General features: G+C 36.0%; 1 protein-coding gene across 2 annotated transcripts; it reads left to right on the top strand.

The window, feature by feature from the left end:
• The first annotated feature begins 386 nt into the window (after positions 1-386).
• On the top strand, positions 387-12,135 carry CTCFL (CCCTC-binding factor like). Of its 2 annotated transcripts, XM_030463083.1 has the most exons (10): positions 387-1,033; positions 2,024-2,180; positions 3,939-4,109; positions 4,517-4,650; positions 6,241-6,361; positions 7,216-7,365; positions 8,136-8,296; positions 8,966-9,128; positions 9,671-9,791; positions 11,774-11,845. In XM_030463083.1, the coding sequence occupies exons 1-9, from the start codon at positions 662-664 to the stop codon at positions 9,673-9,675; spliced, it is 1,434 nt and encodes a 477-aa protein (XP_030318943.1). In that variant the 5' UTR covers positions 387-661; the 3' UTR covers positions 9,676-9,791; positions 11,774-11,845. The 2 variants fall into 2 exon arrangements, with proteins under 2 accessions (XP_030318943.1, XP_030318944.1); XM_030463084.1 differs by lacking the exons at positions 8,136-8,296; positions 8,966-9,128; positions 9,671-9,791 and having other exon boundaries at positions 11,774-12,135.
• Positions 12,136-16,241: the final 4,106 nt, after the last annotated feature.

The raw sequence follows: 16,241 nt of genomic DNA, 5'->3' as shown, positions 1-16,241 counted from the left end.
GCAGAACCAGCTCCCCAGTGCCCCAGAGGCAGACGCTCTCCTGGGGGTGTGGGGCCACCCCATGCTGAGGTGAGCAAGTGGGAAGGGGTCCCTTCTCTTCCCACCCTTCACTGCAGGGAGGCTGCAGGGCACCAGGAACACTCACACCTCCACAGGCTGCTCCTCAGCCACCCACGCCCCAGGGGCCCCAGAGGCTGCCATGGGAGAGGCACAGCTGAGGGTGGGAGGACAGAGGCCTGGAGGTGGCACCCAGGAGGTGAATTGAGGTGGGTGGGATCCCCTGGTGAGAAGCAGGAGGAATCTGAGGGGGCTGGGAGGCTTTGGGAGTGGCACTTTGGGTAGGGGTAGTGGGTGAGGTGGCAGGGACATGGGGTGGTGGACAGTCCACGTGCAGAAGGTCAGTAAGGTCCTTCCAGGGCTGGAGTGTGAGGAAGGCCAGGGGGTTGTGCTGAAAGCCTGTGGTTTGCTCTTGTTTTTAACCTTGCCTCTTCAACAGGTTAACTCGGTGATATATGTGGCCTTAAGGCTGCTGGAGCCTTTCACCAAAACCAGGAGTGCAGGAAAAAGCAGGGACTGTAGAGGAGAGAGGAGTGTGACTGGGGACAGGGTAACCCCAGTAAAGGAGCGGAGCAGTACCAGTAGCCACAGCGTGGGACTCAACATGCAAACGGGGGCAAGTGTCCCCTCAGAGCAATTGCTGCCTCTTGAAGATGGAGAAAAACACTTGCTGACGCTACAGCCTGTGTGTCTGAATGCAGAAGAGGAGGAGAAGGATGTGGAGGGAGTCTGCCAGACAACTGCCTCCCTGCAGAAGGGGGTGGCCATGGCAGCGCTGGCCAGGGCAGTTGTGCTGCAGCAGGGGCAGGGTGTGCTGCAGAGCGTGCCAGCTGGCATGGCTGTAAGTGTGCAGGAAAGTATCTGTGTTTTTTATGATTTAGGGCTGGCACAGATTAACGCTCTGCAAGAAAAAGGGCAAGAAAAGAGTTCAGAAAGCAAGCCAACAGAGAAACCACCAAATACACTACTGACCGAGGTACAAGTTGTCAGGGTGCTGTAGGTGATGATATGTTTGCTGTTAACTTCTACTGTTGTAACACTGATTTGATTCTGACTTAAGATTCCTATGCATTCAGACTTGTTGGACTTAAAAGGCTGTAAAAATTACTAGATGTGTATAATTTCATCCCATATTTAAAAAGACAAACTAAAAATTTATCCTGTTGAAGTTTGGACAAGTTTTTAATTAAATTCACCAATCTGGTGCTCTTTGGTTTGACAGCCTAGTTATCTTAAGTAGCATTAGATAATTTCTCCTGCATTAATACAATGGACCAGTCATTTTTAAGGTTGGATATGTAACATGGTTTCATTTGAAATATGTTTTATGAAAAAGATATGCAAACATGGGTATTTATAATGTGCTTTATTATAAAGGGTATCACGTGTTTATCATGTTTATCATGTGTTTTATTATAAAGTATAATTTTTTTTCATTTAAAACTGTGCTACCCTGGATAATTTCTGTAGTATGGTCATATTTAAGTTTAATCTAATGCAAAAAAAGCATCACAACCTTGTTAATTGCTGTATATCAAATAAAAATACACAAGTATTGTAAAAGTCTTCAAAATCCTATATTAGTTTGGAAAAAAAATAAGAGCCTTCTTTCTTGTTGTTGTCTTTTAAAAAGTGAATGTACTGAAATTGCATTTTAAATGTTTATTTTTTAATGAGGATAGAGGTTTCTATGTTCTCAGTGCTATAAGTTTAAAATGATGCTCTGAAATTTTAAATAAAAATTTTGGGCATCTAGGGCTCAATTTTCGTTCACCTCCCAGTTAGACTGCAGTATGTTAGATACAAGTTTTTTATTGCAGTTTTGTTCCTCACAATTGCATCTGAAAATAAAAATTAATTAGTAGCTTGCATCTTGTCAATAGCTCAGTTGTTTTGCCACTAGTGACTACCTTTGATCAGAGAAGCTGTAAAATGTTTTCTTCTTCATGCTTTCTTTTTTGAATAGGTTGACAGAGATTCTGATGTCATTGCATTTCAAAATAAGGTCCAACAGCTGACCCCAGCTGAAGAGGGGTTAAAAAAGCAACTTTATTCCAGTCTTTGGGAAACGAAGAGTCAGAGCTGCAAAGCCAGTGATGATTTGTCAGAATCATGTGACGAAGGTAAAGATCAGGAATTTGCAGCTCCATCAGTACAAACAGTTGTAAAAAATCCCTAGAGTCTACAATTTCAGATTTTTTTCTCCCCACTGGAAAAAAAGATGAGAAGTTAGTAGTCTTTGTAGTTAATTTCTAGATACTCTGTGTTGTTCGATTTTGAGGTGAGGTTGAAATTTTATATTAAATATTCAGTGTTAAGTTTAAATTAGGTTAAATCTAACATTCTGTAGAAATTTGAGAGAAGGAATAATACTCTTCATCCTTTAGTGGTAAGGTACTTGTTCAGGCTGATGTTGTATTCAGAAGAGACATTTTGGATGGCATTTAGAAATTAACAGTCTTTCGAACACTATGGGGTGTTTGAAACCTGAGAGATTTCAAAGTTAATATTGTACATAAATGTATTTGAATAAACCTAGTAAATTACTTAGGCTTTTTTAGTTCCTTCATTCAGCTGCAAAATGTGCTTGTTCAAGGGGTTATGGATAGCCTTAGAGTGTTTCCAGGTTGCTGGCTGAGGATGGTGGGCAAGTATCAATGCCTATCAGCAAGGTATCTCACAGAACCTAAGTGAAAATAACAGAAAATAATTGGTTTAGGATTTCAGGAACATAAAAATATGTTGCAGAAATTAAGGACTGGCTTAGAAAGGAGTAGATAATCAACTGTTTCCCTAGAGACTATTGTAAAATTTGGATGACATCAGTAATGTTGAAGAGTCTGTAGACATGTGTCAAATTATCTGTATATTAAAGTACCTTGGCTGAGGTTGTTTAAAGTATGGATATTGAACCCATTGTTAACACTCCTTGTTTTAGTTACTGTGTTTATAGAAAGCACATTTGAGCAGCTTTTACAAAGCTAACAATGTTCTTTTGTGTAGGCAAGAATCCCCAATGAATAAATAACAATAAAGTGGTTTTGTTTGCAGTTACTGAAGTGAAGTGTTAGCTGCACATCTCTGTGTGGTATAAAGCATTGTATAAAATACATTTTGGTCTCAGCATGAAAATCATTACAGAGAGAACACTTGGGAGCTGAGACAACTGATTTGAAAAGGCTCTTCAAATGTGACGTACTTGCAATTTCGCTGTTTCAAATCTTCAAAACTGAAAGTGTTGCACATTTACTCTTGTTAAGCTCAAAAGAAATTCATTACTGTTGTGCCATGAACTTAGAAATATTACATAATCCAGAAAGCATAATTTTATCCCATGACTTCTTCAAGGAACCGATCTTTTTACCTCAAATTCAACTAAGAATTTTAAAGAAGCATCATGATGTTCTTTGTGTACTTCCTGAACTCAGGACTACCAGAAAACTGATAACAGCTTAACCTGCCATTTCCAAATCTTTGAACAAGTTTACTTTGCATTACTTACCCTATTGTTATCAAGAAGTGTGTTGCACAGGTTTTAAATGTCTTGATGAACCATGTCTTAATGATGCTCTCAAGAGAGAAACTTTCATCCTGTCTTGGAGGTAAGACCTCGTCTCAGAGTTAGGTTTGATGGAATTAGATTCTAAAGGGTATCTCTAACACATGGTAATATATTTTGGGCAAATCACTTAATCTTAAATAGGTACCATAATTTCTGACACCTTGATTAATTTTTATATGTGTTTTGAAGTCCTTTTATGTAGAAGTAGGAAGTAGGGTTTTACCCAAAGTAGAGCAACTATGTAGAAATTGTTAGTATTGTTTTGAAAAAGTAATTATCTTGTGGCTTGTACAATCTAAATGTTTCTTTGTTCCCACAGGAAGAAAAGCAATTTCCAACTGTGGTTTGTGCACATTCACCTCACTCAGAATATCAAATCTTAATCATCATGTGAAAACCCATTCTGATGAGAAACATCATGTGTGTCACCTCTGCCTTAAGGCTTTTAATACAGCTACTGTCCTGCATAACCACTTGAATACACATACAGGTATCTATCATGTGAAAATACTTCATTTTACATATTGTCTGCAAAATTGATTAACAAGCAAATGACTATCACAGAGCTGAATTCTGTGACCATTTTGTGCTCAGAAGTTTCTCTGATTTCTTTTGGAGTTCCATACCAAAAAGACTGTAGTTAGTAACTCTCTGTGTATGTATTACGTTATTTTCTTAAATGCCATTCTAAAAATTATTTTCAACTCACTATTGACTTCAGTTGTGTCTGATTCCAATGTACAAACTAGAAGTTTTTGTGATCGTTTCATTTTGCTATACATTTATTGTATATAACATTTCAGAATCTCAGAAAGGATTAAATTAAAAATTTTTTGTTGGTTTAAGGCAGACAAATCATTGTTTTGTTAAATAAAATTAAAGAGTGTATTCTTACAGGGACCAGACCCTATAAATGTGGTGACTGTGATATGGCATTTGTGACCAGTGGTGAGCTTTCACGACACAGGCGCTACAAGCATACCTTAGAAAAACCTTTCAAGTGTTCAGTATGTAAATATTCTTGTGTAGAAGTAAGTACAACCTTACCTAATCTTTTGGGAGGGTTTTTATGTTTTTACATACTAAGATTTTAATGCACTGTAAAGTTATTTTGCACATATTTTTAACCCTGAAGGGTCTAAATTCAGACCCACGAGGAATCGGCAGCCCATGTATAATGGCATCAAAGCAAAGATTACCAGGCTCCACTGATGGCTTTAGACCACAGTGATGGGTTGAATTTCTGCTATGTTACTGCTAAGTTACATGCTTTCTATTTTTTTGCACACCTTTTCATTACCTTCACCCCTCAAAAAAGGAACAAGCAACCTTAATTCCTTGAATTCCTATGTTGTCAATATAGTAATAAATTAGTTGTTTCATATTACAGTTTGCACAATTATTCATCTTTTTAAACTAGTTACATTTTAAGGCCATTTTGGTTTTTGTTACACTGAAATTGCTGCTAGATGTTGTGTGTGAATGTAATCCCACAACAACATAACTGGTCCTGTACACCTCATTTCATGTATACTGTAGGACAAGACTGGCTAAAATGAAGCTCATGTATTGTGTTTGTATGCCTGATGATGTTTGGTTTCACAGGACTGAAATTTGCCTAATCTAGAAAGAAAAAAATTAATGGCTGCCTAGGGGTTCACTTTGAAAAAAATAGGTTTTCAGTCATGCACCTATGATTGAATCACAGTCACAGTCACTGACGATTAAATCACTGTCAGAGTTTAGTGAATATTCAGTATCTAAATTTTTTATGTGCTGTGTCCAAATCCAAAGCTGCAAGCAAGCCTGAACTTTAGAACACACGTTATCTTATTAATTAGATTTTGGATAGCTTGCATCTTTAAAACCCCTGTCAGTTTATGTTAGTGTCTTATTCTTTCCCTTGTTTGATAGGGAAGTATTCAGCACTCATTGCTGTTACAGAACTGTCACTAACACTGCAAGCTGTGCCACAATAAGGAGCCCCCAACTAATACCATGCCTATGATTTGACTTTTGTATAGCAAAGATTGACAATCATGTCTAATTTTAAGTGAATAGTGTTGTAGATTTGAATGGATCCAGCAGTGGCTTCATTAGGTATGTTTGTAAATGGAGGAATTGAACACTAGGTAACTCCTAATTTAATCTTGCATACCTACAAAATTTATGTAGAGCATACCACAAGGACAGTATAAAAAGTAGAACGTATTAAACTTTGGCAGTGAAATTGCTTTATTGGGATTAGAAGATAAATAAAGACATTGGTTAATGAGTTTGGTCTTTCATTTATTTTTTTGAGTATTTTCAAAGAAATTTATATTTGGCATATTCAAATAGCCTGAAAGTAGTTGGTTTCCATGTCAGTTGACAGACAAATTGTAGCTTTTATGTTCTTATAAAACATCTCCTTTTGTTTTTGTTGGCACAAACATGAAAGTAAGATCATCTAGGGAAAAAAATACAGCAATGCTGCTGATTGTACAGGGGGTGGGAGAGCACTAATTCTGGGACTAATGAAATATTTAAAATTTTAATAGATGACTTTTGTAAAGTCACTTATATTTAATTATGTCTCTAATGTAAATATTACTGCAGAACTTCTCTTGTTTTTATACCAGGCAAGCAAAATGAAACGCCACACTCGCTCACATACAGGAGAGCGTCCTTATGCCTGTGACCTTTGCAGTTATGCCAGCAAGGATGCATACAAACTGAAAAGGCACATGAGAACTCATTCAGGTAGGACTCTGATGTCATGATCAGGTCTCTGTCCTTAAGCCCTTAGCACTCATAGGGTTTGGAGGGATCTAATTTCAGACTCTAAAATTATTTTTAATTCTTGATTTTGAGTAAACGACTGGGAAAAAGATGTGATTTTAAAATTTTCTGAGCTTGGCTGCACATTGTTGCTGTCCTTCCTGAACATTTTTTTTTAATATTAGAAAAATATTTAATTTATGTGGTGTTGGGTTTTTTTGTGGATCAAGCTGCCATGTTGATTCCTCAATTATTCGATTTTATATAGAGATGTATTTGCCACGAGAGTTTAAAGTGTCTGTTCAAAACATGGGCATTTCTGTGGCCTGAGATTGCTAGTAAATAATTTGGTAAGCAAAGAATTAAATTATTTTAACACTGAAAGCAGTGCATTCTGGTCATGGCTCTGTAACAAGGATGTCTTCTAAAAAGCAGTTGGTATCTACTGCATACTTCAGGGTTTAACTTAGCCCATTTATGATATGCAATGTGTGTTATGATTAGTGTTTTAGTTTGAATCAGAGTTTGAGTGTTTTGAGTATTCAAGACCAAAAGTAAAAGGTAATGAAAATTATTCCCAATTAATAATGTAGAATTATTTTAATGGCTTTATGTTTCATCAGTTTGCCTCATAGCTTCTGGAAACCAGGACTTGTAATCAGCTATGTAAGCTTTTTTAGTAACATTTTGTTACCAACATTTTGACCAACATTTTTTTGGTCTGGAGACTGTTGCTATTAGATAGGGATGCCTTTATCTGTGGGGATTTTGCATTTGTATTTAAAAGAGCAGAGTGAGTTTCTAAGCATATGTTATTTTAATATGCTTTCTTATAGGTGAAAAACCTTATGAATGTTATGTTTGCCAGGCCAAATTCAGTCAAAATGGTACCATGAAAATCCATATGTTACAGAAGCATGGGGAAAATGTGCCAAAATATCAGTGTCCACATTGCAGTACTTTTATTTCACGAAAAAGCGACCTGGGTGAGTTTAAAGGAGCAGAAAAAACAATTTGAATGTGATATAATTAGAGGTGAAATGTCTAATTTTCACTGCTTACAATGACACCAAATATGTTTTATATGACTATATCATTAACGAGTATTTCTAAGGAACACGTATTAATTGTCTTCCAGGTAAGTTCCATCTGCAAGGAGATGTACTGACATCTTGTGGTTACTGTTTTAACTTCTTTAAAATGAAAAGGAGCAAACATTTAGCTTCTTCTCTGTACCTTTGACATTGTGACCTTCTGTTTTTTTCAGTAAGAAGGTACCTAACAAAAATCTGTGTCAAGGTTGTATTGAAAAGTTCTTTCTCAAAGTCACAGACAGTAGTCACCTGTATAATGCCAGTTCATTTCTTTCATTCTGTTATCTTCTAGTTAAAATGTGCATATGTGTCTAGCTATGTGAGAAGCTAAAATAGAATTAATGTTTCAGTATGTTTTTAACATATGTTAAATCAGTTTTTACCTCTTATCTAAAGTTTTAGTACATGTTTAGTTGCTGACCAGATTGTCCTTGTATTTTAAATACATGTAATTGCATTACTTAATAAAGTACAAGTTAACTTTTATGTCAGACTCCATCAGTCCAGCAAATAATGGTGTTACTATGTTTCAAGCATTCACAACTCTTAGAACTCTAAATGCTGTTATATCATTATCAAAGATTATTTTTGGACTATGTAATACTCATTCGTGGAAATAAAAAATTTACCATTAAAATTAATTGCTTTTAATAACTGTTCAGGTACCCACTTACGAAATCTGCATTCCTACATGGCAGTGGCAATTAAATGCAGTTACTGTGAAGCTGCTTTCCATGAGCGTTATGCTTTTATTCAGCATAAGAAGACTCATAGAAATGAGAAAAGATTAAAATGTGATCAATGCAGCTATGCATGTATGAAGGTATTTAAGTTTGCTGAAAAATTATTGGTATTTAAGTTTGCTGAAAAATTATTGCTTTTTCAGTTGATGGTTTGGCAAGCCACGGTTGGATTTCAGGTTATGTTTATCTTTTAGAATATAAAAACTTTTGTTACTGCAATCTAACTGAACTAGTGTAGTTATAATTTGCAAGATGAATGCATCAAAAGTAAAAAGTAAAATTCATATTTTTGGAAGTCTGAGGTTATCTTGACAAATCATTTGCTCAAGATTGTCTTAGAAGCATAAAGTAAGAGCAATCACTTTCAGTGACATTGTGAGGAGAACAAAATACAGCATTTGCATCTTAAATGTGATTTTTAGCAATGTCACAAATATATTCCCTTTGAACTGAAATGTTTATTTAAAGAATACATTTAGGACAGCATTGATTTGGTCTTAATGTGGTGGAATCTGTGTGTTCCGTTCAGATTATTTTCTCATCTAAGCTTAGTAAACTCAGGAGGGAACCCTCTGACCTCTTCCAAGTCGTGGGGCAGATCCCAAGGTGTTCTCCAGCATCTGCACAGAATGGAGGATAATTAGGGAGCCTGTGCAACATTCTTGCACTTTTCTGTGTGCCTCTGTGGTTTTTTGAACAGGTGTCACAGAGGTGGACAGTTTATGTTACAGATATTTTCTTTGATTCAGGAGCGACGCTTAATTGTACATCAACGAACCCACGCGAGTGAGAAGCCCTTCACTTGCTCGTGCTGCAGCAAAAGCTTTCAACAGAAGCAGCTTCTCACTCTTAACGTTAGGAAGCATCATGATTCTAATATTAATCCTACCATTTATGAGTGCCCTAAATGTGGTAAGGGCTATTCACTCCGGGTAAGATATTTCCTTTTAAGGAATCTCCCTGGAGTTATCTTTAGCTGAGTATTGCAGATCATATTGTCACAAAGGACTGAGAAGAAAAAGCAGTGTACTGGCTGGAATGTTAACTCCTTAGTGCTAAGCTAGCACAACTTGTTTTCTTTCCTAAACCTTACATTAAGGGGGTTAGTAAAGAACTTCACAGTATTCCCCTTTAGATAGGAAATTTTCACCACATCCTATTTTCAGGCTTGGTTTGTACTGGTTTGCACAATCTAGTATTGAAGTTACTATTGCTTCAGAAAATGCTAAATTTTATTTTATACCCACCAAATAGCAATGTTCCTTTAAAGCAGAATTTTAATATGTATTCTGGAAAATTTTCAGGAGTTTTATGGGGGTTGTTAACTAATTCAACCTTTTTCTTAGTCTTCCAAAATTTGGCTGTCAGAACCATATTTGTTTTGTGTGTTTGTGTTGAAGTGCTTACATACATTAATATTTGATTCATTTATTTATGCTTCATTATGCTAACAGAATAATATGCATAAGCATGCTGAAATTTGTGGACTGGTAAGGGCAAAAACTACTACACCCAGGAAAGGAAGCAAGGGCAAGAATAACACCCATGAGGAACCCAAGTATGTTAAGCAAGAAGGTAATCAGAGAATAAGTTAGAATTTAATCATGTAAATTAGAATCAAGAATAAAAGGCTAAGGCAGTGAATCTCCCCTGCTGTTTAATTACTGTTTCACAATGAAGCTAATTTAAGTTCTAATAATGGAAGAATACTTCAGAATAGTCATTACTGTGTGGCAGGAATTCTTGTCATCCAAGTTGGGTCATTGCTCAGGTACTAGTGAGACTTCTATTTCTTTACTCCTGAAAATGCCTTTCTGCTTAGCAATGCTTACAAATGTTTTTTTTTTTCCTTCTATAGATTCTCTTTGCCTTTATAATTGAGGCTGAAATACATCATTACTGAGTTGAGCAGCAGTGCTTTCTCTTAAGAGCTCATGATGTGTAATACACTGCTTTAACACAGACCAGATCAAAAACTTCTACATTTTAGAACAAAAAAGATCAAAAAAAATCTAGTACATCTTAATAAAGAAATAATTCATCTTCTGACATATTCAGATAAGATAGTGATGAAGTAATAATAAAAATGCTACTGATTTAAATAGGTTAAGTAACTCTTCTGTCATACTGTAGAGTTTATAGAGCTCTTGGTTCAGCATGTCTGTGCAATCAGAAACTCACTGGTAACTACTTAGTGCTACTAATTGTGGATGGCTCTTGAGCACTGAATGTTTGTTTTGTAAACTTGAATATGTCCCAAAAGATGGTCCACAATTCATCTCTTTCCCGCTCTTTCTTCTGCTTCCTCATCTTTTCTCATCAGGTCAGGATTCCCAGAAAGTAAGTTCAGGTTCTGGCAGACCAAAATGGTAGTCTGATTGGTCAGTTGATGTCTTGCCAGCAAGAACTCCACAGTGCCTTTTCTGTCTAGTTTATGCTTGTACCTTCCTGATACAATCATTTGTGTTTAGTCTTATTTGCAACTCTAAAAACACATGAAGTAATTTATTTTTTTTTATTGCCTCCAGTAAACCTTAGCCTGACACTACATATATCTACATATATAGATTGTAGTATTTTCATTTTACAGTCTAAAGTTGACCCAGAGGAGATATTTGCTTATAATTTCCTTTATGTGCATTTCTGTTGAATTCAACAAAGTAATATTCAGTTACGTCTTACGGAGTAAGAGACAAGAATAGAGATAAATCTAAGGCCTAAGTGCCTTAAAGCCTTAAATTGTGGTATATCAGATTATATCTGCACTGATTTGTGCCTAGCAATGCTGAGATACAATCTGACTTAGGGAGAAGAAGAAATGTTGAAGCTTTTCTGAATCTAATGAATATATATCAGCAGCTGAGTTTACATTAGCATTGACACTTCTGTTTTCACTGGTGAGGCTGTAATGGTATGGTTAGAGAGAAATTTTACAACTACAGTGTTTATGTTTTTGTGATAATTAGATTTAGCTGTTTATTAATGTTTTGCTGTGTGCAAACAATTTGGTTTTGATATCTTGCAGATCTCTTCATATGGAAGCTTGATTTTTAGAGCTAAGATAATGTGTCTTTAGATGTAGTTCATGTAGTCCATTAGTTGACTCACACAAATCCTAGAGTTTTCTGTGCTAGTTTCAGCAGGTTTTTTTTGCAAATACTTGCAAGTATTTCTCTGTTCATCTGCACAACTTGCAGGGGCCTGTGGGATCCTGTATGTGACTTTACAAAAGATTGCTTTTGTGAGTGGAGCTGTCAATGATTTGCTGTTACTAATAATTCTAAAAGAAAGTACATATGTATGAGAATTAAATTTCCTGTTAAATAATAGTTAACCTCCTAAGAATACCATGGGTGCTGCTCACTAACGTGACTTGTAATGTAATATTCAACATAAAATATATTAATTCTCCAAATAAAATATTAGATAAAAGATAATGACACATATTGACAGTATTTTCTCTACTAAAGAAAACTGCCTATTTGTTATATTTATTGAAATAGTTACTTTTTTTTTGGTTAATCACCACAAAATTTCTTTTGTTTTGTTTTACAAAGCTGACCTGGAATCATTCCAAGATATCTCAACTATGAAAAATGAGCATCATGCCAGTGAGACTGTCCCTGTTTTAGATGGAATAGAAACAGCAAGTCCAAGGGAACAGAAAACAGAAATGACTTGTGAAATGATTCTCAACATGATGGACAAATAACATGCAAACAGACTCTGTTATTCCCAGTTTCCATTGGTAGTAACTGACCAGTTCAAAGACTATAGCTATACCCAGTTAAAAAAGACTAGAAAAGCTAGAAAAGAGGTTGAAAAAATAGAAAAGCTAGAAAAGATTGAAAGCTGTTGAAGCCCTTCTGTGTTCATGTTGATTCTTGTTGCCATTTCTACTGTGTCACCTATAGATCAGTAACCAACACTTCTTTTATTACAAATGTGTAATAACAGAATAAAGAAAAAAAATACCTATTTTGGAGTAATTTAAGAAAAAGGTGATAGGTTTGTTTGTTTTTTTCATCTTGCATATCATTTCTCTTCCAGATCTACTGACAGAATTACAGATCTGAAGCAAACTTATTCCTTGGTAGCTCTGTAGAACTGAGAGCTGCATGAACTTCAGTCTATGAAGCCTTAAAAATGAAAGCTTAAGGTTTTTTTTCCACTTCCTATGTAACATGAAGAACTTTATCCTGTACTTGATAACATGTCTATATGCCTGTTCTACTAGGATAACTATTTATAATTTGGCAGCTGTTCTGCTGTTATTGAGACCCAAACCAATAGCATGCTCAGGAGCTTTAACTGCCATGCAATGTCATGAGTATCTCCATGCACATGACTGGGAGATAAGGATAGCAGTATTAGCAAGAGGTATTTCCTGTGAGGAGTAAGTTAACCCATTTTAGAAGTTAAGGACAACTCTACAATGAGGGGCCTCATTGAGGCCTTAATCAGCTCAATCAAATATATTAATTACAGGAATTATCACGTTGGTAATAGAAACCTCATTCAGTTTTGTAGCATCTGTTTATAGCAATCTCTAAGAAGTCAGTGTATTTGAATTTGCCAGAATTACCAATTGGCTTTGTCTTTCTGCCATTATAATAGTGTTGAGTGTTTGATAAAAATTTGTAACTATTTTTTCATATCTGTTTTCATAGTGGTAATATTTGTCCAGTATTAGTAAGTTAATGGTTTGTTCTGTCTGCCTTGGCAGTAACCAGGACTTCTGGATACTTTTGTCCATGATAATTGCCTAAATAATTTTATTGAGTTTATTCTTGTTGTGTGGTTTCCATTTGTGTCATAAATTCTAAGCCAACACATTTCTTTGGTAAAATTAATTTTAGAAGTTGTATAAATTGCTTGACCAATTTTCTGCATATATATTGTTCATTTGAATTGTTAATAACAAAGCTGACTCATTTTGTGTTGACATCTGAAAATCAGACTACAGAAAGTGGAATACAAATGTAATAATAAAAGATCTGATTGTCACTGAACTTGCAAAATGATTATTCAAGTAGCTAGAAGATAGAAATGTGTCCTTTTGAAAATCAAGAAGCAATGCTCTGAAAATCAAGAAGGAATCTCTTCAGGAGCCATTCCTTGTGGCCTCGTTCTTTTTTACAGCCAACAGTGGCTGTTCTTCATGATTACAAATTTGCATCACTTACAGGTGTTTATTTTAAAAATATAATTTAATGTAAACATAATATTTATATATTTTATATTATGTATGTATTAGTATCTTTAAACACAGGACATATGCTGAACAGATGCCAATTTTAAAGCATTTCTATTTACTGATTATGGAGGAGCTGCTAAATGTACAAGACTGATTCATGCTGTGAAACAGAGAATATTGAAGTATTCTCCAGTGGTGTTCTTGGCTACTTCAGTTATTTGGAAATGAAGATTTCTACATATGAGGAAGCATGCACTCTGAGTTTTATCTGGAAGCAGAAATTATCTACTCTTTAATAGTTAATGTGTGAGGAAAAGCAGAGTTTGTGCACAGGCAGATTTAACACATCATACCTAGAAGATAAAAGCAGAGAAAGAGTAAAAAATAACTTCAGATACCTTTTTTTTCCTAATTAGGCTCTGTAATATAACTCAGACCTTGAAGCAAAGTAATTCCAATGATGCTGATCTATGGAATATAGTGCTGCAAAAACCAGTGCATTTTGATGTATCGATTAGAATGGATTAACTTCTGAAACAGAAAATCCTAGAATTTACCAAAGAAATGAAGAAAAGCAGCCAGTATCGGCAAGAACGGGGCTGGACGTTGGAGGGGGTGTTTGCGTGCTATCGTGACATGAAGCATCGTGCTGTGGGGTGAGTGATGGAGCAAGCAGAGGAGGTCCCTGTAGGTGGCACTGTGCGTTCACATCTGCCCGGGCAGGCAAGGCGAATGACGCCTGTTTAAGTGTTTTGACTTTTTTCCATTTTTATCGACTTAGTAACATCTCTTCCTAATGATTTTATGCATGTAAAGACTATATAAAAAAGAGGTTTTCGCAGCTTTGCTGTGCTGAGCTGCTCAGTGAAGATCAGGTGAGTGCAAGGGAGGTGCAGGGAATGTGCACTGGGAATGTGTTCAGTGCATTTGCTGTTGTAGATAAATCATCAGGTAAAATTATGGTTTAATGATAATTTAATTTGCTTATCCAAGAAATCCTTAAAGAGGTTTTGAGGTTCTTAACAAAAACCGGATTTGTATACAAATGCATAAAGCCCTAGGAGGTAAGGGGAAGCATGTGCACAGCCCATGAGAGGTAGTAAGACCCTTCACAGCAAGGGGAGCTCATCAACTTCTACTGGTTTCATTTTTTCACAAGTTAAGCTTTGACACAGCAGTGTGGAAGCAGTGACACTGTCACTGCAATAGGCCTTTTCTCTGCATGCTGTGATGTAAGATTTTACCATGAGATGGTCTTTATTCATTGTCTAAGCATCATTCTGGTAGCATGGATGAGGAAAATAGTGGATTTCCAGCTTCTTTCCATTTTTGTCAATGTTCCAAGAAATTTTCTTGAACTGTCAAATCTTAAGTTCCTGCCACCCTCTCTGTCATATCCAAAATAATCTTTTTCCTGTCTTTCAATGTTTTTGCTGATTATTGAGTCTGGATTAGAGTCTGCTGCCTGTGCATTCCTCTACTGAGGATCTTTGCCATGATTACTTTTTTGTAAGTGAAAATTAATTTGGTTATTTAACAGTCTTGCAAGTACAAATATCAGTGACAGAAATGTAACAGACAGGAATTTAAATTTTTGTGTTTTGAGAAAGCTGAAGCTGGCTCCCTCAACATGTTTGTCTCCATTGTACAAATGAGGAAGATGATATGCAGAACAAATTAATCTCTGATTTAATTCTTTTGCCTTCAGGAGCAGTGAGGCTCACTGATGATACATGGTGCTGCTGCTTATTACTAGTTTAATCTCAGTGAACTAGAAATAGAAACCCAGGGTATTACAGCATGTAATGATTAAGTAACATTAGCAGAAGGTGGTGAGCAAATGGGCAAGTACCTAATAACATGAGGCCAGTGCTGATAATCACTTCCAGAAGCATTAAAGTCAGACTATTAACACTGAAATAACATTTAGAAATTCTTAAAGGTCAGCACTTAAGGTGATATAAAGGCCCTGTGTCAGCATCACAACTGCCGTGGGTGCCAGTGCTGGTACAGATCTCATCAGCAGGAAATGTGTAGAGAGTTTACACTGGTGGTAATTGAGAAGGTTCATGAAGGGGATGCACACTCAATAATCTCCAGAACTTTCTTAAGTAGGAAAAATAAAATGTATAACGTTTTCCTTTGGCACAAGTAGAGGCACCTTTTGCTGTTTTCCTAGTGGATCTAAGTTCTCTCCATGTGGTCACTAATGGATGGCTGAATTATGGATGACTAAATGCTGTATGGCTCTAACAGTAACTTCCACTCACAGTTTAATATCCATTTTTTGTTTTGTGTAAGAAACTGAATGTGCATTTGAAAGCAATTTACATTAATACAGTGTGCCTGCAGGCAAACATCATTCCCTGTTGTTGTGCTTTAAAACAGCCCAGCTATTGTTTGAAGTTAGTCACTGAAACAGTTGGACTCTGTCTGGCGTTCTGGGTGTGTGATCGTTACAAAATGGTAAAGAATTTACTGACAGTTTTTGGTTCAATCTGTTTTCACTTTGAATTGGCACTTGACAATGAAGAATTTTGTTTCTTTCTTCTTTGGTAGTTGACTGAGTTACCTTTGTAAATTATTTTGTTTATTTTTAACTTTTTTTTTTTTTTTTTCCAGATTCACTCTATTGGTTTTACTCCCACCCCATCCGCATAACAACATTTCCAGCTAATGGGAAGAATGCAAAGGAGGAGTAGCATTGCTGTTTGCTTTGATAAGAACGAGCCTTGGTTTTACTGCAAAGTCATCAAATGGTTGGTAGCAGCTAATGGTGATTATAATTAAGCTTTTGAGTTGCCATCCTTTTTCAGGAAGCACCGTAA

This window comes from Calypte anna, chromosome 20 (genome assembly GCF_003957555.1).
Source record: "Calypte anna isolate BGI_N300 chromosome 20, bCalAnn1_v1.p, whole genome shotgun sequence".
Lineage (NCBI taxonomy): Eukaryota > Metazoa > Chordata > Aves > Apodiformes > Trochilidae > Calypte > Calypte anna.
Note: the sequence above shows the minus strand (reverse complement) of the source record. Positions and strands in the feature narration are given on the sequence as shown.

Excerpts from the sequence above, each read along its gene's own strand:
- CTCFL (XM_030463083.1), top strand. The coding sequence starts at position 662 with ATGCAAACGGGGGCAAGTGTCCCCTCAGAGCAATTGCTGCCTCTTGAA. Across the intron at positions 2,181-3,938 it reads GTCAGAATCATGTGACGAAG|GAAGAAAAGCAATTTCCAAC; the intron begins GTAAAGATCAGG and ends TTGTTCCCACAG. Across the intron at positions 8,297-8,965 it reads GCAGCTATGCATGTATGAAG|GAGCGACGCTTAATTGTACA; the intron begins GTATTTAAGTTT and ends TCTTTGATTCAG.